This window comes from Haliotis rufescens, unplaced genomic scaffold (genome assembly GCF_023055435.1).
Source record: "Haliotis rufescens isolate VD_foot unplaced genomic scaffold, xgHalRufe1.0.p SCAF_4, whole genome shotgun sequence".
Classification (NCBI taxonomy): Eukaryota; Metazoa; Mollusca; class Gastropoda; order Lepetellida; family Haliotidae; genus Haliotis; species Haliotis rufescens.
Window position 1 is genome coordinate 48,505,298 of NW_025964112.1, and position 16,802 is coordinate 48,522,099.

Below are 16,802 nucleotides of genomic sequence, written 5' to 3' on the forward strand. Positions count from 1 at the left end.
AAAAATTGAACGCCTTCCTGACTGGCTTCTGAAGTTCTATGTGTTCCATCTGTGATGTCGGTCAAATCATAAGAACTTTACCATTATCAGTCGCAAAGAAGCTGCGCCACGTATTCAGACTGGCGATATTTCTAAAAAAAAATAGTTCAACTTACATTTTTCTAATCTAAATATAAAACGTCAGCGATGAAGAATAATTAGTCTCAGTTATCCGCCGAAACAGATTCCATTGGGTGTAAAGGGCAAAATAGCCATGAACGTCAAATGACTGGGTCACTCCAGGTGTTTGCGAAAAAGATTATAGCATGTAACTACACCCTGCAATCATCCATCTTGTTTCTACCGGGTTCGTCCCGAGGATTCATTTGCCTCCCTGTAACACCTGGTGTCATCCCTGATTTTCAGTGAACCATGCATATTCTTTTCCCCGCCATGTTGCCTTTTACGCCAAATGGAATCAGTTTCGTCGGATAATCAAGCTTATTCTCTGGTGTTGATGTCTTACACATAACATCTGTGCATTTGCATCGTAGATATAACCAAGTCTTATCCATTTCTTAATCACCTTACCTCACATTGTAAGAATAAAGAATGTACATGCCATAAATCAACACTGTCTTAATTGACACAGTATTAAAATGACACTTAGATATACACGTCTCAGTGATATTTATCAGTAACTTGCCATGTCTCCATCGGGGTCGGATTTTATCAAGTTCAAATTCATTCAAATTCAAAACGGCAAGCAGAATCAGTCTCGATTATCTACCGAAACAGATTCCATTAGGGGTAAAGCCAAGTAATGTGAAATATTATAACAGTACTGAAAATCAGTAATGACATCAGGTGTTCGCGAAAGAATGTATCACATCTGTGAAATGGCATCTGTGTATCACCTTCTATGACCCAAATCAGTGTAGGAGTTCTATTTCATACGATCATTCCAAACCATTTAACAAATGTACGCCCAGTTATGGCAACAATTTCCCACGATAGCAGGCAAAACGATGATTGGAGGAAGTGGGCGCCGTCACAGACATCCTGAACGTGCTGGCAATGGCGTGGGCTGACACCCTAACATCTGAATTCTTGGTAAACAACGCTCTCAGGGTTATATATATTTAAGAATATGTATTATATTCTTACTAAGTTTGGCAAGGATGTGATTTAATCCTATTGATCTGCACCTCTGTTTATGAGAATGTGTAACTTAATTAAGACTCGGGTGAAGAGAGGTTTATTATTGTCATTATCCCATACAGATGCATAAGGTTAAATAAATACTACGTCACATCGCCATGAGGTTTTCTAAAAGTAAGGTTTGTTTGAGGAGTTCATTGTGGTCCTTCTGGGTTATTGATTAATATGATTGCAAACCGTACTACTCGTGTATTGACTATGCAAATGATCACATTGTTTGTTATGTGGAGGAAACAACACAAATACTGAATGCTGACAGTTTCAGTATGACGGTTATGATAGTCACGGGCCTATGGTGACGGCCTCTGCGAGATAGTTATATTTCTACATAATTAAGATTGGGTTCAAAGCGATGTACAGCTCAGCGTACTAATGACACAAATGAATACATCTAAGAAAATAGACATGTCTGGTGACAACTACTATTGCAGATGGTAATGCATACCATGTACCCAGTGAAATTTGAATGTTGGTTTGTCCAAGAACAATATCTGAAAAATTTGTAAAGATGCTATGCCCCGTCATAGACGACTTTGGCCTCGACATACCCCCCAAAACAGCCAAAAAATACCATTTGATTGGCTATAGATAAATTATTCACGAAGAATTTTTCTCCTCTACACCTTTAACCAAATGAATGGCGCGACTTTTTTCAGTGCGGGGTATGTCAAGGCCAAGGTCGTCTATGGCGGACGTGGCATGGCAATGGGCTTATTGAGACGAACAGATGCACCTAAACTCATTATTCCATCGGGTTTATGTGTCGCGCAAAGAATGACGAAGGGCGGGCTAACAGGTGCCATATATTCAATGTGTTTTGGTGCGTGGTAATTGTGTACACGATCAAATAAACAAAAACATCGGTACGTTAGCGGTTCACATTCTGAGCAGGGACTTTGGCTCGGAATCGAAAAATCACGATATTTTGAGTTTCTAAAAACGCCAGATCCCAAAGTACGGCTACGATTGTTTTCATCTATGTCTCATTGTGTAGCTAAATGAATTGGCTTGAAATGAGTGCATAGTTTTATAGGGATATTTACACCTGACATTGTTGAATTTTGTCCTCGAACGAACTTGGTGAGTTGGCCTCGTTACATCCCTGTCCTTGTATATAGTATACTGACACTGGGTGTGACTATATATCTTGAAGCTGCTCTTTTGGCATAACAAGCCCCTGTGATCAGATCCACGCAAGGTTTGAAGGCTTTTCAGCTTAGGATGATGTATATCTTTCGCAAGTGAATGCGGTAAATAATTGTATGCCATCAATAAATATGTGGAGCGTGATCCAAGTCTGTTTATCAACAGATAAACAGAAACAACTGGTCCGTTTGAGGAGTAAACACGGGTAGGGGACATCTCAAAACAAAAACTTTGATTCATTATGATAAACTCAATAGCTTCCATAAAAAAGCAATAAGACAAGCACATTGGATCTAAGCAATATATTTTTTTCTAAATGCAAATGTGTGTCATTGGTGAGGTGACGTGAAATTTTTAAGTGTGTGTGTGTGTGTGTGTGTGTGTGTGTGTGTGTGTGTGTGTGTGTGTGTGTGTGTGTGTGTGTGTGTTCTTGTGTGTGTGTTCTTGTGTGTGTGTGTGTTCTTGTGTGTGTATGCGCTTGTACTAGTCCACATAAAATGGATGCAACCAGTATACAGACAATCTCTTTTTTGTATGACGCTATCGGTGTATTACATATATTTGGTTACATGTGCAAACAATCACTTTTCAAGTCATTGTTCTTGCACAAATCAAAATTCGAATATGACATGGAGCACGGTATTCATCAACCTCTGCAAATTAGTTTCCTACATACATTTCTATTTTTCTCTAAATACATTGCAATTCATCGATGTTATTTAATAGCAAACGGACAGTAGTTGCCATTTGTAATGATGTAATAAACATGATTGCTAAATTTTGTATTGCTACTTTCCCTTAGATAAAAGGTGAATACAGTTTTGTTAATGATAACGAAATGATAATAGTGTCTTCCCTCTCGGTTTTCATCCATGAAAATAAAGGTTTTGTTAAGTTAAATGATCTTTAAATAAATAACAGAAAGGAGCTCAGACAACGACATTATCAAACTGGCATTTAGCCTCTGAAATGAACATAGTTAAAGATGCTTCGGTGTTAAAATGTCTTAATAATATATATTAGAAAGAAGCTCAGATTGTATACATGTACTTGCTTCTGATTTATTTTTATATTTGTGTACCATGAACTCTCTGTGAGGGTAAGTGAATCACTCGAATCCAACCCTATATAACCCTTCTTCCACGGGGATTATTTAACGTGCCACAATACATGCAGATGTCCCTGTTCATGGGTTTATATTCGTAGCAGGGTAACTGGCTGTTGGTATTCCATAGTTTTACCTCAAGCCATCGTAGGGACTTTCGGTTAGAGTTTGTCGTCAGCAAACCCCGATCGCGTGGATCGGTGTTCACAATACCAGTCACTGGTTCGTCATGTCTAGACTCGATTATTTCCAGTCCACCGTTATATAGATGGAATATTGCTGTGTGTGGCGTTAAAGGAAACATATGTAGTAATCATAGTTGAATACGTTCATCCTGAATCCAGAACCCCTTTGGACCCACTGAACGTGGAATCCCAGATTCGTCCAAGTGTGGACTATTGCTTTGTTAGCCCCATATTTGTTCTTTTCCAATTCACTCAGTTTTGGTAAACGTTTTCCTCATTACTCCTCTTAAAATCTAGCTATTTGATTGGTCAATCCTGTAAATAAAGCGACAAAACCATTTCCATAGCCAATACAAATATCTACACAAAGAAAAGTCGATTGCACGATTCCGATTATATCATGTGCATGTGTTTATGAATCACTATCAAATAGTAATGATACCAGGTGTTCGCGAAAAGGTGAGCGGATCCTGCCCCACCGGTGGCACCCGTCACCAACACATCCAAAGGCAAGTCAATTGTTCACCTGAAAAAAAGGGAACATTTGGTACAAGACAAAATAGGGAATTACATCGGACATCATTTTTGTCACTGATGCGTGGAATTTGGTTATGTCATCCACGTGTCTACCATACAACTTTTTGAAAGCTTTACTGAGGCCTGGAATGTTGTAACCCTCATCCAGTTCCAGTTCCATCATTGACAAACAAGGATGTTTGGCTTCAACATGCATTTACATTCACACGTACATTATCCACTGTGACGTCATTAGACTTCACGTCAACAATGAAAGGTGTGTGTGTAATTATACAAGTGGGTCATCAGTTGCTTAGCCTTTTCAAAAGAGAAGGATAATTTGTTCTGAATGTTTATTACCTTTTAATCTTTTATATCAGCAAGCATTACATTTCCAGGGATAAATGTTTTTAGTGTCTTCATGTCTCAGGAATCATGACCCTCCTCGTGAATGACTGTCGATTTCCAATACCAAACTTTTAGTTGTAACCATTTAAAACATTCAAAGATCTGTGTTCTATAGATTTGATGGAAATATGACATGCAGTCAAATTGATTGTATCTCCGGATAACATATTCAGACTGAAGAGGATATGATGTATTTGTCAATCAAATAACGCAGGCACTTTTGTCATCATCAAACCCATTCCCTCTCAATTTGTACCATGGGAATTAGCTGCAACTCATTAAATATCCTATGGATATTTCCTCGTTTTCTGTGATGTCCTCTACCTGATATTGCAATCGTCCCACGTAGCAATCATTCCCTAGAGTTGTGCGACATATCATCTCATTCACAGTTGTCGCTGCATAATGACTTCAACAGGAAGTCGCCTTAACGACATGCGAAAATGAAACCATTATGTCTCATATCTATTAATAATTCAGAATTATTCACTCGTCTCCATTATTTGTCCAAATTGGTTTAAAACCTGCGCACGTTTTCATTCTTCCACATTGTTCCGATTGCCAGGAGATACCAACAAGCCACGTACACTGAAGGTAAGAGCTGGTTACGTTATACATATGATTCAAATTCCATTCTTTTAAAACACGATGGACCATTTGCCCAATGTTCCAAATAATGCCATTACCAAATAGTCATTACGGCCAAAACATTGCTTATTATCAGAGAGATATTTCCCCACTGGGCTTCCATCCGGTCAGACCAGTAAGTAACGGTACGTAAAGATGGATGGTCCGTGCATATCCATGCTGAGCGATGTCGCTATACAGGGCGGTAACATTTGGCTCCCAGCAGTTGTCCGATAATCAGGACGGCTATCCAGTCATCGCTGAAGCAATCAGCATCATGCCACAAGTCACCAGCATGATAACAATGCACCGGATTAAATGACCATTTATCTTGGGTGGTCATAAACTCCAAATTGACTTTGTTCGCGATTTTGAAGTACAGATGTTATTAGGTTTATGTTACTAATGTGTGAAGCGGAGGGTCGTAGTTTATGAAAGACTCATTCAAGGGTGGCCAGTGTGGTGGTCATGGTGACGATTTGGGATAATTGGCAAGATCTAAACTGTAGGAGTACTAATCAGGCATCATGTGTAATTCCAAAATTAATACCTTAATATAAATTAAATATAAAACGTCAACGGCAGAAGATAATCAGTCTCGATTATCTGCCGAAACAGATTTCACTGATTTCACTTGGCGTCTACCATAGAACATTTTTGAAAGTTTCACTGAGGCCTTGAATGTTGTAACCTTGATCAAACAACTTCTGAGCAAGAGTCGCATGACGCTCTTTGAAATCTTGGTAGAAAGAGCATGCTCGATGGTATCTCTAAAGCAGCGAAATGTAAATACCTAAGGCTGGAGCTGCTGAAATACTGCTCGGCATGAAGGGAAAGTTGACTGTTGGAAAGTTGAAGTCGTGCCTCTTGTCATACAGTCTGGTGGAGAGCGTTTTGTCACTCTGAATCTTGATGCAAAGATATAAATATGAAACAGATGAGGCGGTCTCACTGGTCTCCTTTATTTCTAGTTCAGGTGGGTGGAAGGGCATTGGCTATTTGATTGTTATTGAACGATATCAGATCATCGATATACCTGAAGCTTAAGTTAAACTTCTTGGCAAAATTACCTTGTTTTGACTTTGCCAATCCGAACAGAAATTCTGATTCATAAGCATAAAGAAACAGATCCGAATGAAGGGGAGCACAATTGGTGCCCATGGGGATGCTTATTTCTTGCCTTAATGTCTTACCCCAATTATTACGTAGATGTTATCAATGAAGAAGTCCAGCATTTCGCATATTGTTTTCTCAGTAAACTTCAGATGGCATTTGCTTTCATATTTGACAAGAAATCCCTGTTGAAAACAGAGTCCATTATACGACGGCGACAATATTATACGGGAACAAATGGTACATCATAAAACCTTTTGGAAACTTTACCAAAACCTTGAATGGTGTAGTCCTGATTCAAACAATTGTTTAAGAAGAGTCGTTTGACTCTCTTTGAAATATCAGTAGAATGCTTGAGCATGCTTGATTGTACCTCAAAAGTTGTGAAATAAAAACACCAAAAGCTAGAGCTGCTGGAATATCGCACAAGTAAAAGGGAAAGTTGACTATTGGAAACAAACAGATCAGTTCGGATGGAAACAGTATTGGTGCTCATGGTAATGCCTTTAGACTAAAGCAAAAAATCGATAGCAATGATGTGTGGCTTTGGTAGATGTCTTCCCCAGTTGACATACTGGTCTTACTTGTGGCATTATGTGATGTGTCACTTATGCCACGTTATGTGATCAAACAAATAATGTGGTTGTTACATGAAACGAATATGTGTATCAGGTCTAGTCAGTGGGACAACTACAAATGTTTCATGTAGGGCATCCAGACTTTGGATGACAGCTGTTAGAGGCAGAATAAGTTTACTCCAATTCTTTTTTTTTCTCATATTTAGGTTGTGCATTCTACCAATAACAACTACTGATTTAACCGACTGCGAAAGAGAATCAACAGGTTCATATTATATTTGACTCATTTCGACCAAATACATAATGATTTTAATGTTGTGATTACAGTTGAAAGAAGGCTGTTCACGATATTGTGAGTAATATTTGAATAACTGGCGAAGGTTGTTGTCTACATTAGAGAAGTTACCGGTGGCCTTTATGCCCAAGAGATTGGTGGCAGTATGATTAACCTTGGCAGCCACAAGTAGTTGAGTTTACATCCACGTTGTGCAAAACGTTCCTATGATTCAACTTCGAGTATAAGGTGTTTGTATTGGAACATGTTGTTTGTCTCTGAAATATTGGGAGACAATTGGGGAAACAGTCGGTATTTTTTTTCAGTAGAGTAATCTGTAGTTATGACAAACGTTTCAAAGCAATATCAAAAGCGATAAGCAAGTCCATACTTACCGTCGTTTGTGGACCCATTGTTTAGCAAAAGTTAGTGAAGTCGTTTGATTTCATTCAACGACAGAGAGTATCGTGATGTTTGTACCTTGTTCAGTCCCAGTGTTTATAGAAGCAAGGGCAACACCTCTTCCAAAGCAACATCTTTTAGCCTTCGTTCTGTCATGTGACCATGACTGCGTAGACGTCTTACAACATTGTCGTTGGCAACGATTAGAACGACTGCCAACGGTTCTGTTTTGTTTTGTTAGTACACATCCTATAAGCCAATCTGCATACAATGCTAATAGATGAAGGGTATATTTTCGCTAATGTATTTACTTTCATACAACGGACTGAGTGAGAATTGAAATGTTGGTATACACAATTGGAAATATTTTCTGTTGGTGATAGATCTGAGCTGGTTGACTGGTGTTCATTTTAAAATATATTACAACCGACAGAGAATAAGGTAACTGATGAATTAATCGTGAAGAAGTAATGACGATAAATGTCTGTAAAATTATTTTCGAGCGTGGAGATCAATATCTGGTGTGTCCACCATTTTTGTCGACATATTGACGACACATTGATGGCATATTAGTGATAAGTGAGTAAGTATGGTTTTACGCCGCTTTTAGCAATATTCAAGCAATATCACGGCGGGGGACACCAGAAATGGGCTTCATACATTGTACCCATGTCGGGAATCGAACCCGGGTCATCGGCGTGACGAGCGAACGCTTTAACCACTAGGCTTATTAGTGATTAACATGCGTATGGTTGCCCATTCTGCCTGCTGGGCTACGTTGGTGGGTACTGGGTTTCTGGCGTACAATCTCCTCCCGAGAACATCTCACGGTTGCCCTTTTGGCGAGATGTCAGGGGATTTAGCGGGCCAGACCAATGCAATATGCCTTCTCGTCAGAAATAATAGCTGACGACTTGGGCACGATGTAGTCTGGTATTGTCATCTAGCAATTCCAAAAGACTGCCGATGTTATTAGGAAATGGAACAAGGACCTGACGCAGTATTTCGTCATCATATCTCTGGCCAGTCAAATATCCATTCATAATCAAATCATTCGCCTGTCATGTGTGATACCGCACCCATGATCAAGAATTGTTGTCCTGGCTTACCGCTCACCACTACGTCGCTAACAACGTTTTCTGCCATCTGTGAATCGGAGGCAAAACCTTGATTCGTCTGTCAACATGCTGTAAAGCCATCGGCGCACAGTCCGTTCCTGGTGTTGTCGTCTATGCTAAGCTGTCGGGGTCAAACCCTCCACAGGACGCCTTGCTTTCAGGCGGGCTGCATAAAGCCGGTTCTTAACGGCAACTGTTGATGTTCGCCGATCTGTTTTTGTACGGAATTCTCTATTGATAACAGGAGTAGATTTGAATCCGTTGCGTAGTGCAATTAATGTGATGAGACGATCCTGTGTAGGTGTCGTTTTTTAGGACTGCCTCGTTCATTGCAACCCCATAAATTAAATCGATAAACTACACTGTTTGGTATGTTCATTGAGATACTGTCTCGGAAGCATTTAAGCGTATGCTTAGATCAGTTGCGTCAGTGAGTGTTCCGTTATGGGCGCGCACACTTTGGCTTCACCCCGGTATTGTAAATGTACATGAACGACAGCTACATTCATAACATTCGTTCTCTTATTCTTTGTCTGAGGTTATAAGACCTGTTGAATCTCTCCAACGTAAATCAATACACAAAGTGTACATTCAATGTCTTAAATGACGTTTTTAGTTTGACATAACAGATCTTTGAAAGGTTTTGTGCAGTATCTTTTTTGCTGTAACGTTAGACTTGAAATCAGGATCAATTATCAGAATTTGACAAGTTTTGCACTATTTTGTGCCACATGAAAAATACTCCATGGAGACGGTATAGAAATAACAATTTCCTCCAACTTTAATTTAAGCATATTTTGGTGATGTTAGAAAATGGACTTCATTTTTAATAGTAGTTGCCTTCATGTTGCCTTAATATTTAAGGTAGATAGAGTTCATTATATCCCGAGAACGGATCCGTGGTCTACTGGACAGGGCGCCTGTCCTGAGAGCGGAAAGTCGGTAGTTAGATCCATTTGCCGCATCATAACTGATGCATGGCGATCGCCATTAAGGGCATACGACAAGAGTTGGTCGGTTCGGAGTCAGTATGAGTGCGGAGTGTCCTTTTAAAAGTGCGGCATGGTATCTCAGTGGAAGAGCACTATAAAACCAGCATGCACGTCGCTATATGCAAGTGCGATAATCTTGGACGCGACGTTGAACCCCATTTCACCTCTCCTCACATGATATCCCGTAGGACAGCATTTGGTTTGCGGGCATCGCTTTTGAACATAATTGGACCAATTCAATGTGTGGAGTAGTGTCACTTAGCTTTCCAGAATCCGATGATCAGGATTCTCTCGCATTATGATCCTTGGTCCTACAGAAAGTTCACAAAGGTGGTAATCGTCCTCGGCTTGTGACCAGCTTTCCTGGCTCTCACTGCCCACAGCTGGTCACGCTAAGCAGACCTTCATACGCCGATTGGACATCTTTGTGATATAATGATTTTTACTAAACCAGAGCGCTACCATGCAGGAAAGGTGCCGTGCATGCAATGAACGTCGTCGGTAATAAATAAAGTTTTTTTCACAATTTCTCTGAAATAACTGTTCCATGTCGTGTCAATTTGACGAAAGACATGATGCCAAAGGATCGTCTAAATGAGGAAGTTAGTTCGCGAAAGAAAATGATAGACGGAAAATACATATAGGTTTCAATGAAGGCAAATGTCAGGAATATGACATAAACCAGTTAACATAATGATTGGACATACTTACACCAGTCAAATATCTGAGGCAGAACTGAATTGCTGTACAGTTTTAATCATAGCTATGCAGAACCTTTTGGACTACTGAAGTTGATAGATAAATACTATGATTGTCACCATTATTGATCGTGGATCGATACTCACAATCATTATCAAGCTCTTTCTTGACTGCATATATACAGACACCCGTCATATAGCTGGAATATTGTGAACATGCAATGCCACTTTAGAAAGTGGTCAAATGTAACACATGTGATATTTAGGATAACTCTTTTTTAATTAAGTACAGATTCTCGTACTTTTGGGGGGTGATCCTGGCTGTCAGGCTGGTTAGGCTCATCATCAGCTCAAGGTCCTTGCCCCCTCTGCACGCAGCACAGAAAGCGAATGGGACTTCTCCCAGGAAACGAAGTCTAATCGAACCCACCCAGAACATTTGAGAGAATGTGAAGACTCCCCAAAACAGCAGTATTTTGCATTACCCAGAATGTCAGAAGGGCTGTATTACTGGCAGCAAACCCGGGTACTCTCCCAGTGTCAGTCAACAGATTGGGAGGTACAAAACCTAAGGCAATGAGGAGTCTGACAACTTGATACTTGGGATGCATGCGTGACATTTCGAAAGCGTGGTCTGCACATTTCCATGTTTTGCCTGAATCTAGTCAATCACATTAGTGTCAAAAGGGGCAGAAAATTCAATGATATAAATGAATTTATTGTTCTTGTCAAATTGGGCATGGTCATGTGTGTTGACTTTGATAGGTCTGAGGCTGTATACGGGACTATTGCAAAGAATTGTATTTATCATTTTCAATGACACCCTCTACATATTGTGGATCGTACATGGATGGGCCTATGTGTCCAAACCACAAACAAGCATGGCAAAGACGGTAATAAAAGGATCGAGCCACTCCATCATGTCGCTTAAGATACTGTGTTTGTGCCAAAGATGGGCATTCACTGACAATGTGTTGGACAGTACAATTAAACTCATTGCATCATCTACATTTCATATATACATTTTGATGCAAAATCACACATTGACGGTTTTGAGTTGGAAGTGACTCGTCCTGAGCAGCTTCGTTGCTGAGCAGTTTGTTGTCCAATATAATGTACGTTAAAAGCGTAAAAAATATTACAACCTCTACATCCGGTTATATTCTTGGTCTTCAGTAGTAACTCGTATCACCTCATTGTCGACCGAATTTTTCAACAATTTTCAAAAAATAATTAATACTCATCCAAAATGGATTTCTGATGGTTTTTTATTATCGCAGATTTTATAATAGCTGTTGTCATTCAGTTAAGCTGCTGCAAACTACAAATGGCAAAGTGTGAAATATGAAGATTTATGTATTGATGCATCGTTGATTGCTCTCGTGGCCCGTTATAGTCTTCGCATAAGTGATTCCTGGCTTTTTGAATAACACCAATCACTTAACATTGTTTGCTTAGTGGAGCGAATATAAATTGGGTTCATCCTTGTATTGGGTATTGAAAGGTGGTCATGGAGATTAAACAGCGTGGCACGAGGTGTATACTACAGGGTATTCACGTTTGTATTTCATATAACTTTTAAACGTTTGTGCACTGAAAGCTAATACATTTTAAATATTTGATTACCTTATTGGGTCGGATCGCTTTTAAAACATGTTAATATTGATTACAGCATAAGTGCCAGCAGATGTTTGTTCTAATATAAAAGGTGGAAATGACAAAATTATGAACGACATATTTTACAATACAGTAAACTACGGTTATAACGAACTGAAAGGGACCACTAAATTTAGTTCGTTATAACCGTAGTTCGTTATAAGCATATACACAGCATATATACAGCAAATGACCGGGACTAAAAATAAGTTCGTTATATCCGTCAATTCGTTATAAGCATGTTGGTTATAAACGTAGTTTACTGTATATTGTACATGTTAACTGACAGTGACGTGAATGTGTTTGTCTGTCTGAACGTATGTATGTAATTGGATGAATCATTAGATAGTATAATGGAATGTCTGTCTGTGTGTATAAATGCGTGTGTCATCCTGTGTGTCTGTATGTGTGTAATTGGACGAGTCATTGTATTGTAGCACCGTCATAATTGAATGTATGTGTCTGTGTGTGTGTCTCAATGTCTCTGTGTCTGTGTGCGTGATTGGATGAATCACTGTATACCTTGTATAGCATAGTGGAATGTCTGTCTGTCTGTCTGTATGTCTGTGTGTGTGTCTCTCTCTCTCTCTGTCTCTCTCTGTCTCTCTCTCTCTCTCTCTCTCTCTCTCAGTATGAGATGTAATATCTGGAACTACTTAAATTTAACATATGTATTTTGGGCTTCATTTAGCTTCTTGGGTCCAATTGAACATACGCTTTCTACAACAATTTCAAAGGGCGTCATACGAATCTTGCTGAAACGTTGCTTGATCAGGGTTGCAATATCCCAATACTAGAGTAAATCTTTCAAAGGGTTTTATGTGGAATACAATTTCCAAATTTGAAGCATCAGTGACCCAAACTATGTCTGATGAAATTCTCTAATTTGACAATTTGTTCCCGTGTTTATTCAGGGGAACACTTTGACCTGCCTTTGCATGTTAAACCCCATTTTTCACCAGCTTATGTGAAATGCAGTGTAACATATTTTACAGGCGGTTCTTATGTTTCAGACCCGACGATGCAGTTAACTCTAGTTTTAGGCTGCCTTGCGCTGGTCATCACGATGGGGGTTCAACGAGCATGTGGTGCCTTCAAATCAGGGAGTGCATATAGGCAAAACTGGGGGTTCAAAAGGTCAGGGGGGAACATCGCTAATGACCTCTTCAAGCAGCGACCTGATTGGCTGTCCGCTATGCTACTCACCCCTTCTGATCTGGGTCAAAGGTAAGAAGTATTTGCTGCTAACAAGTTTAAACTTGAAAACCTCACCTTGTTGTAGAGGGAAGGTGGAAAGGATTAACAACCTGAAACTTCAACGCCAGGCTTTGCTGTAGGACATATATATAGAATACTAAACGAGCTCCCGTGTAATACATTTTTTTTTAAACGAGTTAATAGTTGTGGTATCTGACGAGCGAAAGCTTTAACAGACTAACGTCTGTCGTTGCGCTACAATACGATCGCCTTGTGGAACGGGCCTTGCACCTCAAAGTTTACAATAACGTCACAATACCCGATGACGTAATTTGTGGAATTTTGTTGCAAGATTCATCGGCGAATCAATGCCATGGGACGTCAGCCTAGCAACAAGGTTGCATAAGCTCCTCTCAGTGATCTATCAACTCCACACGCAATGTCGTTGAATAAGCCAAGCGATGTTGAGAGCTTTCAATATTTGTTCGTGAAACGTGTTCCGAGAGTACAAAAGCACGCGTTTTGGTATTACACAATGTGTAATACAGCTGTATGTTTATTAAACGGGTGATCTCTTCACGGGCAAGTAATAAATAGAAGGGCTAACATGCTGAAATTTCAAAACCTCATTTCTAAAGTAGATATGCTTGCGAATGTAACCAGATGAATTGGAATCTTTGGAAACATTGTGTGTTTACATTGTGCCAACACCATTCCAAACGTAAGCAAATGGACGTTCTTGTGTAATGTCACCTTATAGAGAAGGGGGATATAGAAGATGTTGCTTAAGGGGAAGGGATCGAATAAGCTGAAACTTTATTTACCCCGCCCCTTTTGTAGAGAAGGTAGAGGGGCTACGAACCTGGAGGGGAGGGAGATAGAAGAGGGTTGTTTTAGGGAAGGAAAATAGAAGGGCTCAACAACTTCAAACTTTATTTACCCCGCCCCTTTTGTAGGGAAGGTAGAGGGGCTACGAACCTGGAGGGGAGGGAGATAGAAGAGGGTTGTTTTAGGGAAGGAAAATAGAAGGGCTCAACAACTTCAAACTTTATTTACCCCGCCCCTTTTGTAGGGAAGGTAGAGGGGGTAAGAGCCTGAAGGGGAGGGAGATAGAAGAGGGTTGTTTTAGGGAAGGAAAATAGAAGGATCTAACAACTTGAAACTTTAATGACCCCCCCCCCTTTTGTAGAAAAGGTCAGATGGGTTAAAAACCTCTAGGGGAGGAAGATATATGGGCACTAACAAGCTGCAATTTATAAAGCCTCACCTTGTAAGAGATGGCAGGTGGTTGTTGGCTTGACCTGTAAGTATATATTACTTTATTTATGGAAGTGAGCGTTGTTTGGGATTTTATTTTTTTATAACTTTGTGAAATTTGGTCAATATATTCAAGACATGCATGTACATGTAATGCATAATTGTGTGTACATGGTAGAATCAAGTGTTTTCACGTGTCTAAATTATCGGCGGGAATTACAGAAGTAAATCATTAACATCAAACGTAAGTGATATGTTGGCTGCATGTCACTAATATATTACCCTCTCTCTTTCCAGTGCATCAATTCCAATACCTGTTAGAGAAATGGTACTCCAACTTACACAGGATCCAGAACTAGCATCTTACTTGGTCAGGGAATTTGTGGACCAAAACGGTTTGTGCTTTCAATTTATAACAAGTAATGCTCAAACAGTCCACAACTATTTTACTTGTAAATGTGAAACGTTAAGTGTAATTAACGTTGAACTTCAGATATTTACTTGACAATCGTTAATTGACAAAAAACATACGTTGTACGTCATACATAAGTGGAATGAGTGAGTTTGGTTTAACGCCGCTTTGAAAACAATTCCTGTTATGTATCCCGTCGCATCAGTTTAATGTGGGAGGAAAGCCTGAAGTTTACCAGACATTTACTATTTTGGTGAACCACACGAGGACGGGTATAGTGCTGACAAACCAAGAGACATAATCTGGGCGAACCGGGATTCGGACCCGCAATTATAGGCGCCTGGCGTGCCTAACACAACACTGCATAAGTTGATTACACTCATGCTCTTTTGTATGAGGCGACTTTCGGTTGTGTTAGATATCATGATATTGTCTATAAAGAACAAATACATAAAGTACTATTAAGATTAATAATTAATAATGTTAATTAAGATTAATTAAGATTAATTAATGTATTAAGATGTCGTAGTCTGTCTGTCTGTGTGTCTGTTGTTGTGTCAGCAATATTCCAGCCATATGACGGCGGTCTGTAAATAGTCGAGTCTGGACCAGACAATCCAGTGATTGACATCATGCGCATCGATCTACACGATTGGGATACGATGACATGCATCAACCAAGTCAGCGAGCCTGACCACCCAATCCCGTTAGTCGCCTCTTACGACCAGCTGAAGAACAATAAATTTCTAACCCGGATCTTCAAGGGACGATGTCGTAGTGCTCTAGTTTTAACCAGTTTTGTTCATTTTAAAACCAAGGATTAAACATTTTCCGAAATTTATTAACTTAATCATATTTTTAGAAATTAGAAATAATATTTTCCTTCGAGTCTAGAGTTGATTTATGTGGATCAGTCACCTGGCAAATGTCATATGAACACACAAAAAACACGAACACGAAATATAATCACAAATGTCTTTAATTGTTCTGAGCGTTATTCAATGTTCAGAGATGATAAAAACTTATGTATGCAACAGGATGTCTCGTTTTTTCTTAAGGTGATGGTTTCATAAACGAAGCGGAGTTCTTAAGAAGGATGAAGTAGACGGTTCCAGATGTGCCTTATACGATTAACCGTTTCGCATACGAAGCACTTGACTGTATGTCTGCATGAATGAGCCCGCTTCAGCAACATTAGTTTGAATTTAAATCGATTAAAACTGAATGTATGTCTGTATCAATGACACATACTAGTGTTTCTTCTAACTGTGATTTTACCTCACTCCGTCTACTGATATGAACTGTAAGCACACACACCACAGTATGTGTGAACGTTTTTCGAAAGCTGGAAAATAAACTGTCGTGTCTGCAATTTGTCACACATACTTGTGGTGGCAGGGTGGTAGTTGTTGCTCTAATAACGGTGTTCAGGTTATGACATACCATCTGCAGCAAAACAATGCCTTAGATGATCACATTCTATTGTCATCAATATATTTATATATATATACCATATGTTAGTTCTCATGAAAATGTTTTGTTTTCCTTTTTGAAAAAATAAAATGAAATGTATACAGCCAAATCTCATTTGTACTCCATTAATTTCTAACAGTGATTTACTTAATTCTCTGAGGAACCAAGAACACTTTGTAAACTAAAAAAGCGAAATGGCGGTTTACAGTCTTGTTCCAAGAAATGAAAGATTGATCTCTGCAAGTATTGTTCCAATCTATTCAGGTTGTACCTTTCTAATGTTCTTTTGCATATCCAACTCGTGTTTCAAATCAATGTAACTTGGACCTCTCCAAATCTTTTTTCAAATCAATGTAACTTGGACCTCTCCAACTCGTGTTTCAAATCAATGTAACTCGGACCTCTCCAAGTCTTTTTTAAAATCAGTGTACCTTGGACCTCTCCA

At 39.4% G+C, this 16,802-nt stretch overlaps 1 protein-coding gene across 1 annotated transcript; it reads left to right on the forward strand.

Moving 5' to 3' along the window:
• The first annotated feature begins 5,016 nt into the window (after window positions 1–5,016).
• LOC124151690 lies at window positions 5,017–16,466 on the forward strand. Its single transcript, XM_046524283.2, has 4 exons — window positions 5,017–5,154; window positions 13,032–13,245; window positions 14,770–14,867; window positions 15,943–16,466. The coding sequence occupies exons 2-4, from the start codon at window positions 13,040–13,042 to the stop codon at window positions 15,987–15,989; spliced, it is 351 nt and encodes a 116-aa protein (XP_046380239.1). The 5' UTR covers window positions 5,017–5,154; window positions 13,032–13,039; the 3' UTR covers window positions 15,990–16,466.
• Window positions 16,467–16,802: the final 336 nt, after the last annotated feature.

Bases quoted from the DNA above. Each gene is read 5' to 3' on its own strand.
- LOC124151690 (XM_046524283.2), top strand. From the start codon at position 13,040: ATGCAGTTAACTCTAGTTTTAGGCTGCCTTGCGCTGGTCATCACGATG. The intron at 13,246-14,769 runs GTAAGAAGTATT...CTCTCTTTCCAG, and splicing joins CCTTCTGATCTGGGTCAAAG to TGCATCAATTCCAATACCTG. The intron at 14,868-15,942 runs GTTTGTGCTTTC...TTTTTTCTTAAG, and splicing joins GGAATTTGTGGACCAAAACG to GTGATGGTTTCATAAACGAA.